The 23,497-nt window shown below is 40.4% G+C and overlaps 1 protein-coding gene across 4 annotated transcripts in view; it reads right to left on the minus strand.

Moving 5' to 3' along the window:
* Positions 1 to 8,765: 8,765 nt before the first annotated feature.
* Positions 8,766 to 23,497, minus strand: part of RBMS1 (RNA binding motif single stranded interacting protein 1) — a 138,129-nt gene continuing 123,397 nt past the window's right edge. For 2 of the 4 annotated variants that reach the window (XM_042874460.1, XM_042874465.1), the window contains exons 7-14: positions 18,782 to 18,897; positions 17,870 to 17,919; positions 17,684 to 17,777; positions 15,467 to 15,517; positions 13,325 to 13,435; positions 12,607 to 12,687; positions 12,280 to 12,364; positions 8,766 to 9,513 (exon numbers count right to left, since the gene is read on the minus strand). In XM_042874460.1, coding sequence (XP_042730394.1) covers positions 12,287 to 12,364; positions 12,607 to 12,687; positions 13,325 to 13,435; positions 15,467 to 15,517; positions 17,684 to 17,777; positions 17,870 to 17,919; positions 18,782 to 18,897 — 581 coding nt within the window. In that variant the 3' untranslated portion in view covers positions 8,766 to 9,513; positions 12,280 to 12,286. Of the gene's footprint in view, positions 9,536 to 12,279; positions 12,365 to 12,606; positions 12,688 to 13,324; positions 13,436 to 15,466; positions 15,518 to 17,683; positions 17,778 to 17,869; positions 17,920 to 18,781; positions 18,898 to 23,497 lie in introns of all 4 variants that reach the window. The other 2 variants (XM_042874461.1, XM_042874462.1) reach the window with 2 other exon arrangements.

Here is a 23,497-nt window from a genome sequence, read left to right on the forward strand (position 1 = left end):
ATCTGAAAGACTTGTGTTTTCTGAAGTTAAGAGCAGGCTGCTCCACTGTCATTCAAATGAGATCAGAGCAATGCCCTACAAGGACCGCACTGTTCTTCAAGAATCTGGCTATTGTGCTGTTCCCCTTCCTCCCAGCACTCAGACAGTGCCCTCACACATCAGCCGTGGGACTTTTAATGGCGGCTTTTGGGCCGCAGCCTGACTACATCTTGGTCAGCATAGGGAGCAGTCTGGTTATCACAGGGCCATGGAGTCCTTTGAGCTTTGAGTCCTTAGAGGGCACCTAGTCCAAGCCCCCACAGTGAGCAGGGACACCTACAGCTCCATGCCCTCTCCCATTTCTTAAGCAAATTCTGCTGAGGCCCATGCAGCCAGCTGCCTTTAGCTCATTTACAAGCATCAACTGAGGAAGAATTTTAACTTGCTTTAATAATTTGCAGCTGGATAATGGTGATAATGAACAATTAATACCCAGATGTGCCTCAATTTGTCTGCAAACTGGAAATAAGATTCTGAAAGAGATGAAAACAAGTTAAATTACTGGCAGCTGCTTCTTCGTAACTCATCCTATACAGCCTAATTAGTTACTACTCGGAAATAAACTTTTATTTTTGTTTCTTTATCAGGTGGACAGTACAAAACTGGATCGTACTCCCTTTGGCATTAATGGAAATTCTGCAGCTTACTCCCATGGAATTGCAGGTTGGCTGCAAAGTGAATTTCTCAATATGCGAACATGAATTAATTAGGATTTTACAAAGCAGATATCACTTGAGCCTACCCCTCACTGGAACAATTTTTTTGACATTTTGTTAATATGAAGCTATCCTAAATCTTTAACAGACCCAAGCCCATTTGCCAACCTGTTTCCTTAGGGAAACGTGCTCTAATTCCCTTTCAAATAGCCATGGCAGACAGCATGTTAGGGGAGGGAGCTAATTGTCCCCATTAGTCATCACCTTGTCAGGATGACTGGCAGCCAGGAGACATCAGGCATGCTCGAGGAGCTGTAGCCAGTTAAGATCTCCTCAGTGTGCACTGAGAGACACCTCAAGGTCTGCTGCCCCTTGGTGACACCTGGAAAACCCATAAATATTTTATGCCAGGTCCTTAAAATTTCCAGTAATATTTTTTTCTTCTCCCAAAACTACTGTCAGGTAATGGGGAGGGGGAAAAAAGGTGAATCTGAGGTTTGAATCACGGCATGGTACCACTCTAGCCTCCTCCCCTGAGGTATTGCCCTCATATATGAGCAATGGCCGGGGACATGCAGCAGCAATTTGTTACAATCTGAAACAATCCGCTAGGGTGCAAAATAACCTCTCTAAAAAGAGCAACCATTTCTGGAAAAAAAATTTTGCTTATTGAAACTATGAGATAAGGAACGGAATTTACCACCAGGCTTCACAAGTAGCTGTCGGGAACAGCTATTAAGGTAGGAATTAGACAAAATTCAGATCTCACACAAACAGTTGTAGCTCAGCAAGTGCGCTCGCACTGACAGGCTGGTTTCAGTCCTCCAGGCAAGAGAGGCAAGAAGTGAGAGACGCTTGCAGAGCATCTGCTCATGAGATCAGACAAGTCTGTCTCGTTGGCAGAGCTATTGTCCTTTGGTCACACCAATCCTAATTTGAGTCCTGCTTGCAGCAGCATAGAAAACCTGTGACAAACATAGTCACGCTGGCATTGAGGTGGCTGCCAAAAGGAAATCACTGCGAATACTCAAAACTGCAAAGGGGGAAAAAAAAACCACAGAGAAAGAAAGCTTTCAGATCCAAAGTTTGCAAAAGAAAATGAAGATATTGGACTTTTGATTTTCTTCCCCAGTCCTGCTTCCAAATAAAAAGAAATCCTCACAAATTACAAACACACGCCTGGATCAGGTCCTTACCCAGAAGTACAGGTCTGTGTCTGCATGCTGATTTGCCTCAAGCTGGGATGTATGCAAAACAGAGAAGTGCATTATATTTCCAGACTTGCAATATTTTGTACTTCTTATTCATGGTTGTCTATGAACTGCCCTGTTTGTTCTTGTTGCTCTTTGGGTCTTTTATTGTATCTGATACAGCAGTGAATCCAGAAATGATTCATCTAATTATTTGGATGAGTGACAAAACCCCTGGCAGAGGTTAACAAATGTTTCTTGTAGTCCACATCTAAGAATCGGATTGTGTAGCATCAAATCATTGGCCTTGCCCTGAGCACCACAGGTCTGCATAGAGCTGGGTACCCTGCAGAGCCAGAGGTGAATACACCCCTCTGAAATGTGTCTGCAAACCAATTTCTCCCGACAAACAAAAGACTTCTGAGACTTGAAACTCCAGTGCTCGGTCTGGACTATGGCTAATTTATTCATTACATTCAAGCTGTACCGAAGGTAGAGACAAGGCAGCAAAAATAACCGCTATCTCTCTTGCCCACTTCCCCATCTCTATCAGCACTCTGGATAGACTGATAAAAATTCATGTTTAGTGACCACTGAAAGGTCTTCTGGAGTGAGCTTTGCAGTAACAAGCAGCCTTTCCTGTGTTGTCCCAAATGCTGCTCATACTTTTGGTTGTAGAGAAATTTCCTTTAGCCCCTATGAGACTCCTTTATTTTCAGAGCTTTGTTACCTTCCTGAAAAGGTGTTTGTGCCTTTTACACTTTGTTACGGATGTGTATATATCTAATTGTCTTGTCTCTTACAGAGAAAAAACAATGACAACAAAAATGATGTTTCCAAGACTAAATGCCCATGCACTGGCTCGAGTTCACGGGTCTCTTCGGGAATGAATCTTCCTGGAATCGGGAGCACTTGTATTTTATCTCACGAAGATGGCACTATGCTTCGCTTTTAGTGATTCAGATCTAGAAGAGCAGCATCACCATTACAGCCCACGAACGGGAGCTCATCTTTTGGATTGCTCCGGCTCAGAAGGAAGCTGCCCTCTAGCGGCCGCGGTGCTCTCTCTCGGGTGGGATGGGGGGTGGGGGGGGGGGGGGGGGGGGGGGTTGTGGGGTCACTCCCCAGCACGATCCGTGCAGCAACCGCAGGAGGAAGCTGCGGGCCGCTGGGGTCACCGGCAGACAGAACCCTCCGGGCCCTGCATCGCTCTCACTGTCAGTCCGCAGGGCCGGATGCGGTGCTGAGCCCGTTCCTCGCAGCCGATCGCACGGCCTCAGAGGGAGCAGGTGTGCTGAACATACCTCACTGCAATGCCCGCAGTGCTGCCTTGTGCCCCCACTTGCTCTCCCAGGGCTTGCTGCCTTCGGCTGCAATGCAGTTTCGGGAGAGAAATTCCTGGAACTGCTTAATTCTTCCCCGCCTTTTTCTCCATCACTCCCATGGTTCAAGAGCTCAGCGCTGCCTGACCCACAGCGTGCTGCCGAACCTTCCTCCTGCTCACACTGGAACTGTTCTGCTGACAGCTGCAACTTGCTAAGCTATGGCAAGCGAGCAATGCGTGGCTGGAGGAGGTCAGGAACCTAACATACATGCAGCTGGTTACTTCTTCAGCATTCTTTTTTTATTTTTATTGTTGCACTTGTCTCTCTTACAGCAGCTTAAAATTGAACTGTTCTGTCCAGGCAAAAAGCAGTGACTACTAAAGCTTGTTGAATACTCACTCAGCACTTGAGCAAGGTTTTCTTGACATCAAGGAGACCCAGAATGTGTCATCCCAGCCACCAACCCACCATGTCCCAAGAACTGACTGTCCCTGCACCCCACAACCCATCTCTGACACAGCCCAGATGCCTTCTTTTGGCCTTCTTTAAGCTTTTTTCTGTTACCCTTATGCACTTTACAGATATTGCTTGAATGCATCAATCGTATATCAGGTGTTAAATTTCATGTAGTTAGCTGGGAAAATCACTGGGAAAAATTCCTATTGCAAATTGCTTCTTTATAATCAGTGGAACGTATATGCAGAAATGTGTTTCCCTTGTTACTTTTTGGAACACAACCAAAACAGTCTCTGAAGCAGTGAAGCTACCCGTACAGTTGCCTGTGCAGGTTGGTCTGAGCACCTGCAGGAAGTCTAAGGTGCCACATCCCTTCAGTCACTGAGTTTATAACATACCTCTTTCTATCCCAGTGAAGCTGCTGGAAAATATCATATAATTCAGCTGAAAGGAGACTGATGAAATTGAGCAGAATTCAGAAGAATACTGATGTAACCATGGAGTGAAGGGCTACCGTTGAAAAGGCAAGATGGACAATGCAAGCAGCCCAAGCTTGCCTGCTGACAAATCATCCTTTCTTCTGTGGCAGATGAAAAAGTCCAGTGGTATTTTCCTGTGATATGGTTTCTTGTTGATTGCAGAAAAGAGCTGCAAGGCTTTCTCAGACAGTAGATGCAGTTAGAGCTGTCCTGAAAAGGAAACTTACTCCGCATGCAGACTTTTACTTACTCCCTCTGGTCACTGCATTGTAAATCTTCACTGTTCTGACATCAGTTTGGCTTTCCCTAGGAGACGGAGGAGATGCTGCCAAACAGAATAGGCTTTGTATATTCTAACCCCTATTCTGGATAGAATTAATGGCCCAAGAGCGAAAGCCAAAAGCCTCAGATTTGTTTGGGTTAATCAACGCCAGCATTTGTTGGCTAGGATATGGTACAGATGATCTTTCACAGTTGAAAGACTACGTCAGTATTGCAAGTGTTTGGAAGGTAACAGCACACATGTCTTAAATGCCATCACATAACACATGGGCTTGCACAATAAGGCATTGCTGGACAGGGTACGAATGAGCATCTTATTCCAAAGCATGTGAAAGTTTGCAAATAATTTTGGAATGGTTGATCAAAGCAAAAGGAGCAGGTGCAGTGCTGTGTGCATGGGAGGAGTAGGAGTAATGAACGCATAGAAAGGCTCCAGCACACAAAGAGGATTTCTCATGATGTCAGCTGTTTCTAAGGAGAGTGAGTTGGCACTGTTTCGGTTGATCATCCAGGTTGTCTAGGGTGGTGGAGGCACCGTGACATAAATTAACCTCAGAAGGGAAAGCAGTACCTATGATCTATTCACTGTTACTATTACTTTTGTGAAAACCAGACAGAGAGTACTGGGAAAGTGCTTTAAACTACTGTGACTTATGTCACAATTATTCTAGGCCAATATACGCAAACAGTCACTAACAGAGCTCAGCTGATCAACAGCACTTTGTTAACTTGCAGCTAGTGCACTGCTTGCAATAACTCAGCTCAGTTAATTTAGAGAACAGAGGAAATTAAAATGTTTTATTGAACCCCTACACAAAGACTAGCTTCTAATCACTAACAGCCAACAAGCAATAGGGTCAGTCCATAATCTTGCACAAAGTATTTGTGTTAGGATAAAACCACCATACATGAATACAGTGTTTACTGGTATTTGTTAACAGGACTGTGTTAACAGCGTGTTTGCAAGCAGGGTTCAAAACCAAACTGTGAGCATCGGGGTGGAGTTGATGTTTGAACAAGGCAGCAGGTAATAGATTAATTTTATGACATATAATAAAGCATATTACATAAGGATATTGCACTATTGCAGATTGTCTGATAGAAATGATATGCACAGGCTTATTCCAACAGGCAAAGGGTACTTATATGCAAGCTTTCATTCTCATCAAATACAGCTGGACTTAGAGAGAGGTAGGTTTATCATAGCACTAATTAGAAAAGCAAATAGATAGAGAAAGCCTTTCCAACCCGCATTATTCTGACTCTTCCATAAAGCTTTTGTAAGGGAGCATTTGTACTTAACTCAGAAGGGCTGCTTGTGAGATTAACTTGATACGATGGTGAAAGGAACAATGCAACAAAACCCCTTAGAAGTTTGCTGCATTCATCCATTATATTTTACATAAGCAACACGCTGGGCCAGCATTTAAATTACCACAAAATAGCAACCTGGTATTTTTTCAGCTACAGGAGACTTGTCCTGTTAGTAGCACAGAGTATGAGGCTGTTCTTTCTTCACTGATAAGAGCCATTGTTGTCGTGGACATTTTTATTGCCAAAGCTATTGTAAATTGCTGTTTTCTAACCTGTAGGTGAGTCCCTTTTGTTTGTTCTACCGAAAACAGTCTCAATATCTCAGTGTCGTGCAGTGGAAGCCTGGGCTGTGCCTGTAGGGCAGCCCCAACCTACCCATCTCACAGGCTGCCTGCCCCAGTGCAGGGCTGGTGAGGCACTTGAACCATGTCAAAAAGAGGTGGAGAATGTAAGAAGTGCTCTTTGGGGCAGCACACCCCCTGCTGCCTGGCAATGAGTCCCCAAGTCCCCACTCTGCCCCCCAGAGTGCCCATGTGTCAGAGCCTGCTGAGCCAGCACCACACAGCATTGTGGGCCTGGAGAGTGGCAGAGCCTTCATTGAGCTGGTTGATATTTAACTTGATTTTGTTTCCAGATCTTACTTTAAGCAGGGCAGCCCTCTGATACACGGCATCAGCAGCATGATCTTGCCAAAAGGATGATAAAAATCAGAGATTACCTTTAGGGAAAGAGATGCTTACAGAATGCAGCTGGAAGAGGATCACTCAGGCTGACTTTGCATCCTACTGAAGCAGTGTGCTCCAGAACGGAGTATTGCAGCCAGCTCCAGTGCAGCTGGAACTGGGGTCCTTCTGGCTGCAGCTCAGTGCGAGGAGCTACCAGAGACCTTTGCCCCAATCACTGCCTGCATCCACACTAGAGCGTGAATGCACACCTCTCATAGGAACAGGAGCTCTTGCATTCAAACAGCTACATTTGGCCACATATTTGTCACGAGTACTTCCTGTTCTGTCTGAAAGAGTAAGGAACTTGTAATGTGCTTCAAAAGAGTTAAAACGTGATCGTAGCAAAAGACAGAGGGCAAAGCCTGCACACCAAGCATGGAGCATCGCTGAGCACTTCGGCCTAAAGGCAAAGGTTCCACCACAACTTGGTTGGGCTTTTTCCCCAGTAAAGGAACAGCTGAAGGAAACAGACGATGCGTTTTCTTTTTTTTTTTTTTTTTTTTTTTTTTCTTTTTTTGGATCTTTTTTATTCAAAAGTTTTCAAAGAAATAAAACAGAAAAAAGCTAACAATCTAATCAAATTTACAGTTCAAAAATGTATTTTGGCGTTTAACAACAAGTCCTAGGAAACAAAACTACAGAGTTATCTTGAACCGGACAAATAAGTTACCACTGGCAAGTTTGTGGCACTAGTAAAACAAAAATAAAAAATTAACTCTCTTGATCATATAGATATCTCTATGAAAATCTTTTTTTTTCAATCTGTACAAAAGGTCTTTCTTCATAAATTAATTTTTTATAATTTAATGGCTGTCTACTATGTGATGTTTAAGTAACTGATCATTTCTTTATGTACAGAGGTTAAATTTCCCAAATCTTACCCAGACAATGAGTATGGCACTTAGTTCAGACATTTCGGCAGCAGCTCTTCCTGCCCTCTAACACAGCCATCATACTGCGGTTTGAAGTAACGCAAAAGTATCAAGTAGTGAGAGATCCAGGCATGGAAATCCACCCGACCCAGGGAAGGTGCTGCAGAAAGTCTGGACTTTGACAAAGCAGTAATATTCCAGGGAGCATAGAACCAATAATACCACAACTTTTCAAAAAAAGAAAAAACAAAAACACATCTCTTACGACTATGTATTTCACTAGAATCTACACTTCTCAGAGCAGCAATTTACTTTTGAAACTATGAAATGTCACCGACATCTATACTCCAATACTCACACAAAATTTAAAAACTAAAAAATACTCGAAAGAAACAACTGTTAGCCCCAGCTCCTGAGCCGGGATGATTTGGTCTGTGGAAACAGGGAGGGCCAGCAACCTGTCCCAGTACAAAAGGAAATAAACTTTGAGGTAGATAACTGATCATATACAGCTGACCAGAGAAGTACACAGTTTTGGAAGACAACTTAATTTATCGTTTGATTTAAAACATATGCGATCGTAATAAAGAGCTTTAGTAGCAGTGAATTATCTAATATGTGAAGTACAAATAACTGTATTTATGAATCAGGAATTTCATAGTTTCAAAATCGGTTTTCTTTACACTTAACACTTGTAGTGATGATGTAAAGTGTGGCACTGCTTGGATCCAAGTCTTCCTTCATGCTTTTGTGTCCATACATCAATTAAAATTATAAAACCTAAATGCAAATGTACAAAAAAGGCACATTCTCCTAACCGCAAACTGGTCCGGCAAAAATAAAGAGTACAGAAGACGTAATGCTGAGACAAATCAGAATTATTGGTTACTGGCTCTTTGTTCTTTGGTAAAGTTACCTTTTAAAAGTGCCAAGTCTTTTTATTTTTATTTACCTACAATAGAGAGCTAGTACCCAATCAATTATGCTTCTCCTCGCATCTCAGCTTGTGTTTGAAAACGAGTCCTTTAGCTTTTGCCATTTTGCTGCAATAGCAACTTTTGTGTTTGCTAAGTCTCAGTACGATCCTCATCCTAAAGCACTATCATTAGTATAAAGAAAGGACAAAAACATTCGGTGAGATCCCCACCCCAAACTCCCTATTCTACCTACACTAAAACTAGAACATCGAGTTAGTTTCCAAAAAAAAGGCAAAAAAAGATTTTACATTGCATCATACAGCAGAGTTCCTAAGTCATCCGAACTACCAGAGGGAGCTATCGGCGTACGGCCTTACAAACGATTTATCCTATTAAAATTTCCCCATCAGAAAATGTGTTTCACACAAAACAGTTTTCCCCTCTTGCATTTCACTACCTTACATATTATGTGAAAAATCATTAAAAACACTTACTACACATTAAAAAAGCCAAATTTTCAGCAATTTTTATTGACTACCTTTAAAAGCCCTATGCTGCTGTTTTACAAGGCATAATAGACCAGCTCATTTGGTCAAAGCATTCTACACCATTAGTTTGGACTACTTACTGAAATAGCTACAGCATCGAAAGATTTAAGGCAAATTGGAATTCATAGAAAAGGATAAGACACTTCACACTACATTAAAAGAAAAACAGAAGGCTAAAAGACCAGACGCTATAACTGCAACACTGCACTAAAGCAACACTCACACACTGCAAGCACAGAACATCATCCTAGATGTTTTACTATTTTAAACTTCAGAAAACCCATTTCATACAATTAAAAAAAAAAAAAAAAAATTAAAAAAAAAAAAAACAGGAAAAAAAATAAAAGGAAAGAAAGGAAATAAAAATAAACCAAAACACAAATTCTGTCATGCACATGAATAGTCTTCGTGGTCATCTGTGCATACCCAGAAATTTGAATTTTTTTTTTTTGCGTCGTAACACTTGATAAAAATTTTTTTTTTTACTAAAATAAACCTGTTCATGGGAACAGCTACTAGATGAATTTAAGGTTTTTCTTATGCACCTTATAGAACTTATAGCAAAAATAGTTTTAGTTGATTTCATTATAAATAACATTTTCAAGAACCTGTGCAAAACTGTCAATAATTCCTAAAGCACAATTGATCAGTAAAATCCATGATTGTTTCAGCCTTTGCACCCTTCTCCAGGCCGGGTCAACACCAGGCATCTGCAACACAGAAAAGTCAGAGCTACAGCAGGGTTACGAACTGCATTCATTTTGCTAACGTGGCTGTGTGTGAGCTGCACCACCTCCTCCTCTAGACAGCTGGGAGCAGACTGAGTGAATCAGAGCACAGATCTGAAAAGCAAAGCCAGGTGGCACTCCAGGTGCTTGGCACTTGCTGGGATACGGCTCTCTGCCAGCATGTGGCCTCCCCACTGTGCTTTCCCCCTTTACCTCTAATAAAGATAAGCATGCAGAATGCCCACCGAGGAGCTGGGAGGCTGCGTTCCAAGCTATCTCCCTGCCTACTTTCTTCTTGTTGGTTGCTTTTAATCGACCCAAAGCAGATGAGTGAGTGGGCCTACTGCTGCTGCATCCCAAGGCTTCCATCTCTGGATGAGACGAGAAGAGGGAGGGTGTGCACAGCTCCCCACAGCCAAAGCACAGGCAGCTCCCGTGCTTCCACGCTGGTTAACTTTTAACAGCAATTCGAGGCTCATTAAACATGAAGGGAGGCTCTTCCATTTGCTATCAGATTAAGTTATCAGATGGGCTTTGAAACACATTCAGCTAATGAAAAGTTAAGACAATTTTGGAATTTTTCAAGGAAAGGCAGCATGTTAATTTAAAGTTTGTACATTCATTGGTGCATATTAAATTATATTGCGCTATTTTCAAGTCCCTTTGACTATTTTCGCATAGCAGCAACTTGTTGACAAGAAACAATACAGCTATTAAGTGTATTCATCAAGGGAAAGGTGCTGGGTGTTCCCGACGGACTGCACTGACTCATGTTAGTGTGCTGGTTGTCATTTGCCACTTATTCAGGGCAAAATATATCCCAACTTTTAATAGCACATCTCCAAAAGTGCTGTGCACATATTTAGAAAAAAGCTTCCATTTGTCAACAGTGACAAAACTACAACAATTACGAGGCCACAGTGTTCCCTGTATTTAGGGCAAGAAATAACCATCAGTTCCCTCCCCTTCACCTGTCTGATAAATGACAAGTACCGGCATGCTCTGAGGACAGAAATACCGAATGCCATACTCCGGAGCTGAAATCAGCTGAGCAATATTACCCTTCCCCTTGTGCCCACACCCACTGCTGCAGATTTCCCTGCGCAGATGAGTGCAGGCAGCAGAGCTTCTCTAGGAATAAAATCATGGAGGATTTTATCACTTCCATCAAGCACCACCAGCTGCTCATAGAGCTCAGTGTGCTACAGAGTCAATGTTAGACAACGTTTCTCAGGTTGCAGCACACCTGATCCCTCTTCAGGAGTCTACATGCTGCTCCTCCTATGGCTCCTATCTATGAGAAAGAGGCTGGCACACTGCTGGAGGTCTGGGGATGCCATGTAGGATTCTGTTGTCCCACCTACTACAGATCTCTGTTCACAAGGAAGCTTTACGTGCCCACAGGGAAGACTTAACGGCAAAACAAGTAATTCCTTGAAAAGTGGTTAACACCAGCCAATAGCCCTGGCATGGGAAGCATGCAGGAGCCATGGTTTTAACACTAGGAGATGGGGAATGAAAAGAGTCTGTGGCTTTCCTTCTCCCTGCCTTGGAAGAAAACCAAGGATGTGGGCTTGTTCTAGATGCCGGCGTTTGGCCAGACTAAAATAATAAACACAGGTCATATGTTGGCTATGCGGACTGTGCCAGCTGTCGAATGTGCAAAGTTTCCCAATTGGTTTGTTTCTATCTTCACATACTTGAACATGTAAGAAGCTGTTATGCCAATAATAGGGATGAGAGCAGTGTTGTCAAATAACACAGTTGACCTGCAGAATCAAAAGCGATGTCAAAAAGTGTGTACTGTTAGATTTGTGCATTTTAAAGACAGCATCACAACAGTGGGAACCCTTGCGTGTAACCGCGTGAGGTTTTTGAGTACTTTAGGAATGCCACAAGGGCTGTGAAAAAAACATTTCTAAGACCACCTCTCATACATACTTGAAGTTGAATGAAATTATTTAGCATTAGGTCTTACAAAATTTGATTTAAAAATTATGTAGTCCAGTTGCTTGGTTTACAACGCACCCAGAAAAAGATGTGTTAGGGAAAAACTAACTTCCAGTAATTTAAGGCATGGAGGATGAAGGAGGGGATGGTTAGTGCAAACAGCATTTTCAGGATAGCGATCTACTGAAAGATAAATGGTATACAGAAGGAGTTAGGATAAAACTAATGAAGGGTCAGTAAGGAATGCAAGCAGAGACATAGGAAACCTGCAGCAGGAAAGTAAATAAATAACTCTGGAATTAAAGCCAATCCAGGACTTCGATTAAAAATCAATTGACAAAATTCTGGACCAAACTGCTACTTCCTAGAATAAAGGACGGGCACAGAAATTTGCAAGAGTGTCAGCAAAGATTTCTGAAAGACCAGAACCCACCTGCATACTCCCTAAGTCTGCTGTGAAGCTGCTTCCCAATCCAATACAAAGGTTTTTTATACTAACTCATTGTTTTTCTTATATACCACATGATTTACACAAGATTAATAAAATAGAATATAATCCACATATGCTATAGAGAAAGTACCAAAGTGCTGTTATTTGTAATTCATTAACTCACTTTTTCCTTTCCCTTACTTCTAACTCTGGCCAAATTCATGTTAATTTCAGTGTCTGTCCCCCAGATATTAACAATGTTATTTATATGATATGTGCAAGAACTTTCAATGCAGAGTACTGCATGTTATGAAAAAAAAAATATATATTTAAATTCACATCTTTCATGTGACAGGAGGAGCCCCTACCTCACAGTTACTTATTTTGTTGATACGTGTACGGAGAATGGTCACTGGACGTCTCTACTGTAACCTGCTGTTGACCACTGGCTTCCTGAAAATGAAGAGGGAGAAAAGATGTGAGACAGAAGCAGACAGCATTACCTGCAATCTGTATTTCCTTGCAATGTTTGCAATTAGGTCTTCAAGTCTAAGACCTTTCAAACATGTCAGAATACATGCACAGTTACAGCACTTCAGATGGCAATACTCCTTGCAACAAATAATAACAATAAAATAAATTTAAAATAGTATATTTGTATCTCTTATCTCTGGTCTTCTGTATCACATACTGACCTCAACAGGAACTGCTGCTGTCTGGACATGTGTGTATTGGGGTATGTAGGCTCCTTGCATAGCTGTTGTGGCTGGCATGTACTACAAGGAGAGAAGCATGTTAAGCTGAGCTGAAGTCCAATGAAAATCTAAGAGTATTCAAAACACCTGTCATGACACCATGTAATAGATATCAAATGTTTCCCACACGTGAGAGACTTTCGTGTCTGAAACTAAGAGCCTTTTCAGAAAACTGAGGTGTTTTTTTTTTTTGTTTTTTGTTTTTTTAATACCTGATTTAACCTTCAAAAACTCAGTAAAGAATTTTTCTGTGTTAATCCTTACACATACACATATATGTTAACTCTACTCAGAAGAGAAGAGTCTGTTGGTTTAGAGTCTGGCCTTCATCTCCTCTTCCTGCCTAGTTTTTGCTTCACACAATGTATAACTTTCATCTCTCAGGTCTTCTGAAGAACAAAAACAACTGCTGTTTCTTTTTCACTCTGGAGTCATCTCCTGGGTTCCTTTCATTTGTTTTTTCTATTTTGCTTGCTCACTATATCTGACTAGCTAATAGACTGAATAAATAATGCTGAATCTAATTAATATATGGAGACAGTTCTTAATATTTTATCGAATGAAGATTTTTTTACATGTAAATGTACGCGCATACTGTTATCTACACACAATATTTTTCACTTGCAAAAGTTCTATTTTGTATTTAATTGCTACATACTGTTCCAGTACTGCCTAATGAAAGATGACTCATCTGCTGCGTCAAAGGGCTTATCATTGATGCAGGCTGTAGTGACATGGTGTGGTCCATGGAGGGAGTCAGTACAGCACCCTATGAAAACAAAGAAAGAAATGATGAAGGCAACAATCAGGTTTTAATTATGTTTTTCGAGAGTCTAAGTAGGTGCTGTCCTTTCAAGGGGATGTACTGCATGAATTCTCCTTAATGCAAGGCACTGACTGACTCAGCACACAGCTCTTGGGCACTCTAACAGGGACGCGTTTTGCACAGCTTGGTCACAGGGTAAGTACTGCACTGACTTCCTACTGAGCATAAACAGATACAAAATGCACTTGAGACACCTGCTGCAAACACGAGTTCAACTACATGTTAACTTCACAGTAAAACTTGGCACATTACTAGGTACAGATTCGCTTAGTTTGAGCTTTGGAATTTCAGGCCTTAAGAAGCATTTGTCCCATTTTTAGGAATAGAGGCTTTGGAGGAACACCTGTGGTAGGGGAATGTTACCTGCACATGTCATGTTCACACACAAGACAAATTTTAGATGAGGGGGTCAGCAGAACTGCAAAAAGACTTGGTTATCTATAAAAACACTAGCTGCCAGGATGGCTCTATGGCTCTGGGGCCACTTTGCTAACTTTACAAAGTTACAAAGATGTGAGCATTTTTAAAAACTCAACATTGCTAAATAGGCCAAGGCACGCTTGTCAGGTTTTCAGAGTTATCTGAAATTGAAGGTTATCAATTGATTTTATTTTACTAATCATGTTCTGCAAAAATATATTTCCAAGCACTCTGTATGAATTATGCTTGCAGAAGTGTTGATTAAAATAGATGGAGGGTCAAAATCAACAGCAATAACCACAGTGTACTGAAAGCTAGGATTTTTAATCTATAGCTATTCCTTAAAATGAAAGAAAAAAACAAACCAACCAACCCTACGGAGTGTAGTTGGAAAAACAACCATGTGACCAGCGTAGATGAAATGAGTCACAGGCACATCAAACACTGAAAGAATTTCCTGTCTGCAGACTGCAGGCTTCTCTGCAAAGCAAATGAGTAAGACAGCACCAATTTCTGCACAGACCAAAACTAAACTTACGTCAAAAAACTAGATTGTTATTTTTCAGCTACGAAATCTCATACTGCATATCTTCAAAACAGATAGATCTCACGGTGCTATAACATATTAACTCGCGTCTCCTACAGCATTAATTTGCAAGATGGCTTTTAGGAAATTCCGAGTTGACAGAAAAGTTAAAACCAGTTTGTGTGTGTGTTTAACATTCAAAGATTACAAATACAGCAACAGTGAACTGCGTGAGAAGGAGGCCAGGCTCAATATCGCCTTCTCTGCACGCACAAGGAAATGTTTGGCCACACAGATTTACGTTCTGTACTCTGCATGGAGAAGTTAACTGACATCAGGACAATATCTTTTCTATATCTGGAAACAGACTTGTTTTTCACTATAGGAGGGCCTGTTATTATTTGTAACTATCCTATCAAGAAACCTTATAACTCTTAGATATAATAGCACTCAATTGGCAAATGACGTAGATAAGAAGCAAAACATGCGAGAGAACAGATTAGAACTTGTCAGTCTGGTATAGATGCCACAGCCAGACGTATAGGGAGAGCAGTGTTACCCATGCACAGTGAAGCCAGAACAGGTTATCCAGGTTGTCTTAAGTGAGTGCCCCTGCTGCCATTTCATATCACCACGTCCATCTGTCTGTCACAGATAATCCAGACTGAACTCTAGATCTATTCTAAAACCTTGGAGCTTCCTATTGGTACACAGTATGTAAAGCATTGGTAACTGCAAAGTGCTCGTGATTTTCAGAAAGGAAAGAAAGGTTCCTCAGGATCCCAACATGGTAAATCTAGTTTTACTCATCATGTTGATGCCCTGAAGGCAGCTTTCTTTTTTTCCTAATGAAATGAGAACCAGTTCAGGTTATCACAATCCTTTCTCTTTCCCATTTTCATCCATGATTTAATCATTATGATGTAATTGTCAATTATCTGGAAGTAATGGGGTTGGAAATGGCCTATTCCCTGCTGTTTAAAATATGCAAATTGTTTACACCACAATGGAGAAGTATAAAAACTTACCGGGTGCTGCATTATATATGGTTGAGGCTGCATCCAAGAAGGACTCTGAACCTGGAACAAAATTGGCATTTTATTATCCACTTCAAATTAACACTGTACTATTCCCCTCTTGTTGCAGCTAGCGTATTTTCTCTCCAAAAAACCTGATTATCCAGATGCTTAAACTGAGGCAGGTTGCCTAACTTCACATGACAAGGTAAATCAAAAGGAGTGAAGAGTACACTAATTGGTTATACGGTTTTCTTATTTAAAAAGAGCTGGTTATAACAGCTCTTTGAAAAAGCGTGCTGCAAGAAATATGAAAGGCAAGATGACAATGTCTCTTTTTCATCTCCAGTAGTGCCATATGTGTAGGATAAGGCAGGATCTGACCTGCATGGGGCATGCAGACCTGACTCACCATTGCTGCTGGAAACTTAAAACCCCTTAAACTTTTCACCTTCTTTCCCAGTGTCCTGTGAATAGGACAGGCAGACAGACTGTCTTGAGCAAAAAAACACAAGGCGGGAAACATTTCTTCCATCCTCTCTGCATTCATTTTCAGTTCAGAGCAATTTTTTTTTAAGATTATTTTTTAATCAGTAAAAATGTAACAAGGTGTTCAGAAATTGAATGGTAAAAAGTAAAACTGTTGAACCCTCCCTTTCCCCAGGCAAAAGCTTAATGGCAAAAATTCTGGTACAGCCTGACGAAAGCTTTGGCTAATCTACTCATGCTATCATAGTAACTGGCTTAGTGATGTCATTTAGGTATACAGGAGTTGCAGAAACAAACACTAGCCAAAACTTTACTAAATTTGTTTACCTTTAATAAGAATAAATCTAGGAACAGGTTATAGCATGCCCCAAAGAAAAAATAAATAAATCATGCTTTTATGATACATTCTGTTGTGTAGATGACAGAACGCTGCAATGAGTTTCAGTGGGATGGATCACTAATGATGATGTGACTAATGCTCAAATTGTGAAATATTTCTGGACAAGAATCTCCTCCCTCCCTACCATAGAACGCTTCCCTTTCATTTTCAATTCGTATTACTGTAGCACTTTAAGTATCATGACGTCAATAACTCCATCCACACCTATTTAAGCTCCATGTGACATACAACAAAAACTGGTTATGACATTTTTAGAAACACACGTTACTGTCGCCCACCTCTCCCAATAAGCCCAGCAGTGATCCCGAGCTCCCAAGAAGCATGTTTCCATGCCAACTTTCAACTTTTACTTGGACTCAGAACGTTCAAGAGTCTCCTGTTGATTCATAATTTATATTTTAATAAAAAATTCTGATAATGCTTTTCTGGGTATGAGCTTGCTGCAGTTTTTGAGATATTGCTGTACAAAGCAGAATGACTCCATATACTGAAAAATACATCAGTGACACTGCCTGCCAGGAGCAAACATTGTGTTGCATAAATCATCTCAGAAATTAATTCCAAATGAATCCAGCTGCCCTTTATCCCAGAGAGCACCTCCTACATAACACTCTGTTGGAGCAAGAAGGCATTAGATCTCCAGACTTAATACTGGACAATTCTTCCTCACTCTTCTCAGATGGAATGGGAGGGGACATGGTTACTTCTGCACAGTAACCAGATGGTCCACAGGTAGAAAACTTGTGTGTTAAATAGTAAAATGCCGAATAGGTAATCATTTAGGTAACACTGTGATAATGCTCATACAATCTGAACTCTAAACTCCTTTCCAAGTTTTCATCTCTAATGTTAAGCAAGTTTCTGCAGCCTTTTTAACCAACCTACGTAACACATGACTGCCGGGCTTTTTTGCTCTGAAACCACCCGCAGAAATGTTCAAAACCATGTAGAGATATCTCTGAAATAAAACTTCAGTAAACCAAAAAGGATTTAAATAAAGAATAATTACTTTAGAGGTGAATTATTGATAATAAAAGAATTGGATGGAGAAAAAATGAAAAATCATACATGAAATGCAGAAGTGGCTACAAACTCTTAGCCATCACCACAATTTAGAGAGTGTTTTTGGCAAGACAACTGGCATCCCATTAGTTTGCTATGCTTCCTGCAACAAACACACCTTCAGTTTTTAAGGCCTTCATTTTCATGCTGTACAGTGTGAAGAGGGCCCTTCATTAAAAGGTAGCATGACTGGAGAATGCAGAGAACCAGATGTAGCAACTGATAAATAAACACAAGCTCCAATGAATCACTGAAGCTCCTAAGTTCTAAATACAAACCTGGTATGTGGAAACTGGAGAAGCAATATATGGCGTAATAGACGTTTGAGTGATCATTCTGTTTGCTGTAATACTGTAGGGTGAAGGATAAAATCTAGAAAATATAGAAATATTTATTAAATGCCAGTTCTATGCATATTTCATAATGCAAATATTTTTTTCTTAGTGTGCCAGCACTTAACATACCCATTTTGTAAAGCAGCTGTTGTTGGATCATAAGTGAGTGTCATTCCAGCCTTTAAAAAAAATAAGTGGAAAGAGAATTGACATAATTCATTTTGCTTGTAAATTATTTCTCATACTCATTAATTAGTATTAATTTTAGCTGAAAACTTGTATTGATACAGTTGATTATCCTACAATTAGGGAAAGGTTAATTGATAGAAGTTATAATTAAAAGTAAAGAGAGTCTGTAATATTGGCTAAAAAGTTTCCATCAAGAAGAACAAAAATGCAATCTATAAAATACCTGGCTTAGATAACATGTGCCATGTTTGAGAGGCAGAGCATGAGGATGATTACACTAGGGCTACATTAGGCATACAATATATTAACTATAAAAATGAATAAGGAGCCCACTTTTCAGAAGACACATTTGAATTTTGTTGTTTCATACGTATGAGGTATCCTGGCTTGGTAATCACAGTAAACCTATGAAAGTATTATCTTGAATATTAAAGATTAAAAAAAGCTGCAACAAACAGAAAAATTTAATGCTGCACTGCACTGTTTTAACCTTCAAAAATGGCTGTGCGCTTCAGTTCTGCATGAACAAAAGGGATTTCTTACTAGATGTAAATACAGTTATGTTTCACATAGCTTTATAATATCAGAGATACTTCAGATATACTCCTGACCAAAGCAAAGGAGATTTTAGTGTTCACTTTAATGAGATACAATTTGATGTTTTACATTTTATTCTTTTTTTCTCTTAAGGAAGATACAGTTAAGCAGTTTATAGAGTTGCAAATTGTCAGGTGAGGACTGCTTGCATATTTTTAATATGCCAAAGAGCCGAGCCAAGAAGTCTCAATGCCTATCATTTCCATAAGTATTCATTATTGTACACCCACACTAGAGCTTGAAGGGAGGACTTACAAGTCTCACCTCGCCTTCTCTGTGCCATGCTCTTCCATTCTGTATGTATTTATTCTGATTCTGTCTCTTTTTCTGTCCTCCATCGGCAAACTTGCACAACAAAGGTTCTGCAGGAACTGAGAAGGAAGGAAGAGTATTACTTGCAGAACTATTCATATACAGGAAGGTACAAGTACAGAAGGTGAAGAACGTATGTGAAATGGCTTTCAAATATTTCTCCTCTTCTTGGAGGGCTCAGTAATGTCCCAAAGCTTCAAGCAGTTCTGCTCATCAAGAACGACCAGAGCTGCACGGTACTTCCACTTAGTCACATCTGCCAGATAGACTGGACACCTTTATCTCCTGTCACCTTGCACTGAAAAAATGACACAACTTTCCATTCCCTTTCTATCTCTAATCTATAAAGAGCATGCAATGCAATCACAAGCTCTTCAAGATTTTTCTTTTATCTCATTCTTTGCAAAATGCCATTAAATGGTGTCGCTATATGTTTTTTAGTTTTGGCATAACATAATCCTTACCACAACTTCAACGCCTGAAATGCAACCAAACAAAAAACAAAAGTTAGTACAGTGCTCTTTCCTTAAGATTGGCTTAAACTGCAACAGCTCTGTGTACCCGTGGCTGAAGCACAGAGCCACATAACACCACACCCTCTCTAATCACAGGGTGGAAGCTCTGTTATGACTTGGATGTGAACACTTCTCTGCCAGTAATTCCTGAGACATGAGCTGTCTAAGCTTTAAGGTGACACTCCTCTGAGCCGTTCTCTGTTTGGAAACACCTGAATGAGATGAGGCCAGATCTGACAATGTGCAAACGTCCCAGTGCAGAGTAAACACATAGGATTGGGGGGATTGTGTGTAAAAAATCATCCCAGAGGAAAATTTTAGCATATCTATATCCTGCAATAAAATCTATTAGTAAAACCATGACCAGCACTGACATGCCCTTCATTATGCCTGCATTTAAAAAGGACCATTGGTACTTCCCTAAGTCAGAGGAACAGTGAGTACTGAAAACCTCAGGGGACCAACAACCCAGCCCAGAATCTGACTTTCAAACTACTGGCACAGCCAAAACACAACTCACTGCCAGCCAAGTCATCGTTGGTTTTGAATGGTACACATGAAATACTAGGTCTGGTTCTACTGAGAAAAAAAATATGCATTTCCTACATGATACATCACTGACAGCCTTCTATAGGAAAGGTGATGGACTGGGAGGCAGAGCTGGAGCATGGCTGCTTGTCTCATCCCAGAATGGATCACGTGTCCTTCAGAGATCTGCACTGCTGTGGATCATACGCTGCTATTCAGCAGCCACATAACTTTTATCTCAGAGAGTCAGACTTCATTGTACCTAACAACGGAATTAACTTCAAATGGATTGTTGTACAATCATTAAAAAAACATTAAAATCCTGTAACCATAAATTAAACTAGGAAAAGTTTAGGCTAAAAATGGGAAAAATATTGGAGACTATGGAGGGTGAAGTAAACGAGCAATGAAGTACCAGAAACCCTCAAGTAGGAGACAGAAACTGGAGAATAATCTCTTCAAAATTTTCCATTTCTAAAGGGATTTTTTTTTTTGCATTACCAGAACAGTTCTGTTTTGGGGTCTTCTATCAAGAGTATTCTTTGCATATTTGTGGCAAAAATGCAGCGTATCAACAGACTGAAGGACAAGTTGATGTTGCTCATGTAACAGAGCATTTTAATCTGCATTAAGTTCTACTGGAATAAGTGGGAGTTAATCACATGTTACTGAACATGGCTAAAGATATCAGGGTCTGGTCCAAGATTATTTTTCCTTGATTTTACATGGTGAAGAAAAAATCAGAAAGAGAACACTACAATACAAGCAGTTAAGTACCCAAAACAAAAAAAGCCATTTGCCAAGTTGAGTAGAAATCTAGCTATTTATGAATTACAGAATCACAGAATGGCCAGGGTTGGAAGGGACCTCAAGGATCATGAATCTCCAACCCCCCTGCCACAGACAGAGCCACCAACCTCCCCATTTAATGCTAGACCAGGCTGCCCAGGGCCCCATCCAATCTGGCCTTGAACACCTCTGGGGACGGGGCATCCACAACCTCTCTGGGCAGCCTGTTCCAACACCTCACCACTCTCTCTGTAAAGAATTTCCCCCTGATGTACAACCTAAATCTCCCCTCCCTCAACTTAAAACCATTTCCCCTTGTCCTGCAGTTATCAACCCTTTCAAAGAATTATTTCAAACCACCTATTATGGTGAGAAGCACACGTGACTTCCAAAATACACACTAATTTTTTAGAAGAGAAAAAAAAAGTGTCTCTAGAACAGCATACAAAGGCATCTAATAATATTAGAGGTTTCTAGACCTGTGATTCAGTATTACAGCACTCATGAATAATAAACACTTTATTTAAAACTATATTATGTCTTCATTAGAAGTCTCCAGAGTGCGTTGTACAAAACTCTTCTGTAAGGGTTATTTGAGCTTACATTTCCCATCATTGTCTCAAGATAAAGATCATTTATTTTGGAAAGTCGGAGCAAATCTGCTCAACTGTTTGAACACAATCTTCATTAAAAAAAAAACCTATTTTCAGAATAAATGACATTTTTGTCATTAGGTGACTGAATACAACTTAATTTTAAATGATGAAAAGAAGGGAAGGGGAAGGGGAAGAGGAGGGGAGGGAAGATGAAAAGAAAAAAAGAAGAGAAGAAGAAGGAAAAGAAAAGAAAGGAAGGAAAGGAAAGGAAAAAGAAAAGGAAAAAGAAAAGGAAAAAGAAAAGGAAAAAGAAAAAGATCCCCAAATAACTAAGGCAATTATTTGTGATTTGCCAGAAGTTTGCTCTCCATCTTATTGAGCACAGATCTGGTCATGGGAACCCTTATGTTTCTGACCTTCCACCTTTTTCCACAGTCCTCACTGTGTCCATAAACAATGCCAAATGATGCAGCTCGCATCAAAAGAAAAACAAAAAAAAGCAGTGGACTATTTCATACCACCAACTGCTCTGAGAAGGCTGTATAGCTTTCATCTTCCCTGATTCCAGTTCAAGATCTAAATGCTGATAAGGAGGACATCTGCAGTGAAAAGCCTCAGTTTTTGGCTGCTCTCCTTGCGACCTGAGCACTACTCATGTTCATTGAAGGCTTGGGGTGGGTGAGAGTAGAGACCGAAGCAGAATGGCACAGCATGTTTTCTGAAGATCAAATGGCTTCAAGGAGAGTGAAATCCCAAAGCTCCTGGCACACAGTTCCTGCCGTGTGGCCAGAGAGCCTTCATCCCCTCCACACTCAGCATTGCCTCTGGGCTGCAAGGGCTGCTCACAGGCAGCTGCTACCCTCCTCTATTCTATGATTGCTTTAGGAATGCAATGACTGGTGGTCATCAGAGAAGGCTCAGGAGAGATAACCCTTCACAGGAGCAGAGTAGGATCTACTGATCTCCCTTTTACAGAAGAATAATCACAGTCCTTCAGAAATTGATTTCTTCAGTTTAGCTTTCCTCCTATTTCTCCTAAGATATGTAAGATGTTCTCTCTCTAACACATATAAACATGAATGTATTACATATATACAAGAAAAAGCTGCAGCAAGCCCTACAGACCAGTCAGGCGATCTTTTTTTTTTTTTTTTGTGGTCCAGGAAGGAAGGGAGAATCATTTTTATTGTTTAATTGTTGGAAAGCGTTCAGGCCCAGATGAAGGGAACTGTTATTCACTCGGTGATTTGTCTGTATGTGCAAGACAGGGAGGCACAGCATAAATATTTGGAGTAGCATTCACAGCTAAGAGATGGCTGATTTAAAAGGCTATGACTTCCAGTGAATTTATGCATCTCTGGCTAAGACACAGAAAATGCCCACTCTGCTGACGCTTAATGAAAACCAGCAGACACCTAAGTAGGATGGAGATGATGAGATACTGCTGCAGAGACAGTCTACAACCACACACTTTTCAGTGCATTGAAACCTGGCTGTGGAAAGAGCAGAGCAATCCCCCTGCCCTGAATTGCCCTCCAAGACCAATATCTTTACAGAAGAAATGAATGAACAAAATGTTAGTGTAGAGAGAAAATACTTCCCTGCCATACTTGTTGTGCACATGCGTACATTAGAATTCAGCCTTCGTCTGCTCAGCGTTTACCCAAATACACACCAAGTGATACAACTGGGCTTCATGTTCGCACTCTTGACTTTACAAGGCTAATTTGACAACATTTCAATAATCTCTGCTTTCAGATATTCAAAAATGTAACACGAGTTTTAAAATACTATTCTCATTATGAGTTTTCTGTTAAACTACACCTTTTAAAAGACTTTCATTATATATTTGCTAGTGACAAAGCACATGAGATTAAAGAACTTCAACATTAAAACAGCACTTTAATGATATGGCAAGCCTGTACAGCTAGAAACTTCTGCCAAAAGCAGTGGGAATTAAAAAATAGGTTGTGCAATCCAAGATATCAAATATCAGGAGCTTTGTAGGTTTCAAGAGAAACAAAACACATATTGCTCACACCATCCTAATCTTCACTTATACACAGCATTCAGGGCTGCATTCATTTAATAATTTACACAGGACTTAATAATTTGTCGCAAGAGTGACATTTTGATATTTTGAGTGGTTTAATAAGTATTTTTCTTTTCATTTCCAATGTTGACACTTCAAACTAAGGAGCAATTACAAACTATGAGAACAAAAGCAGGAA

The sequence above is a fragment of the Lagopus leucura genome, unplaced genomic scaffold (assembly GCF_019238085.1).
Source record: "Lagopus leucura isolate 7727_CA_CO unplaced genomic scaffold, USGS_WTPT01 Super-Scaffold_100012, whole genome shotgun sequence".
Lineage (NCBI taxonomy): Eukaryota > Metazoa > Chordata > Aves > Galliformes > Phasianidae > Lagopus > Lagopus leucura.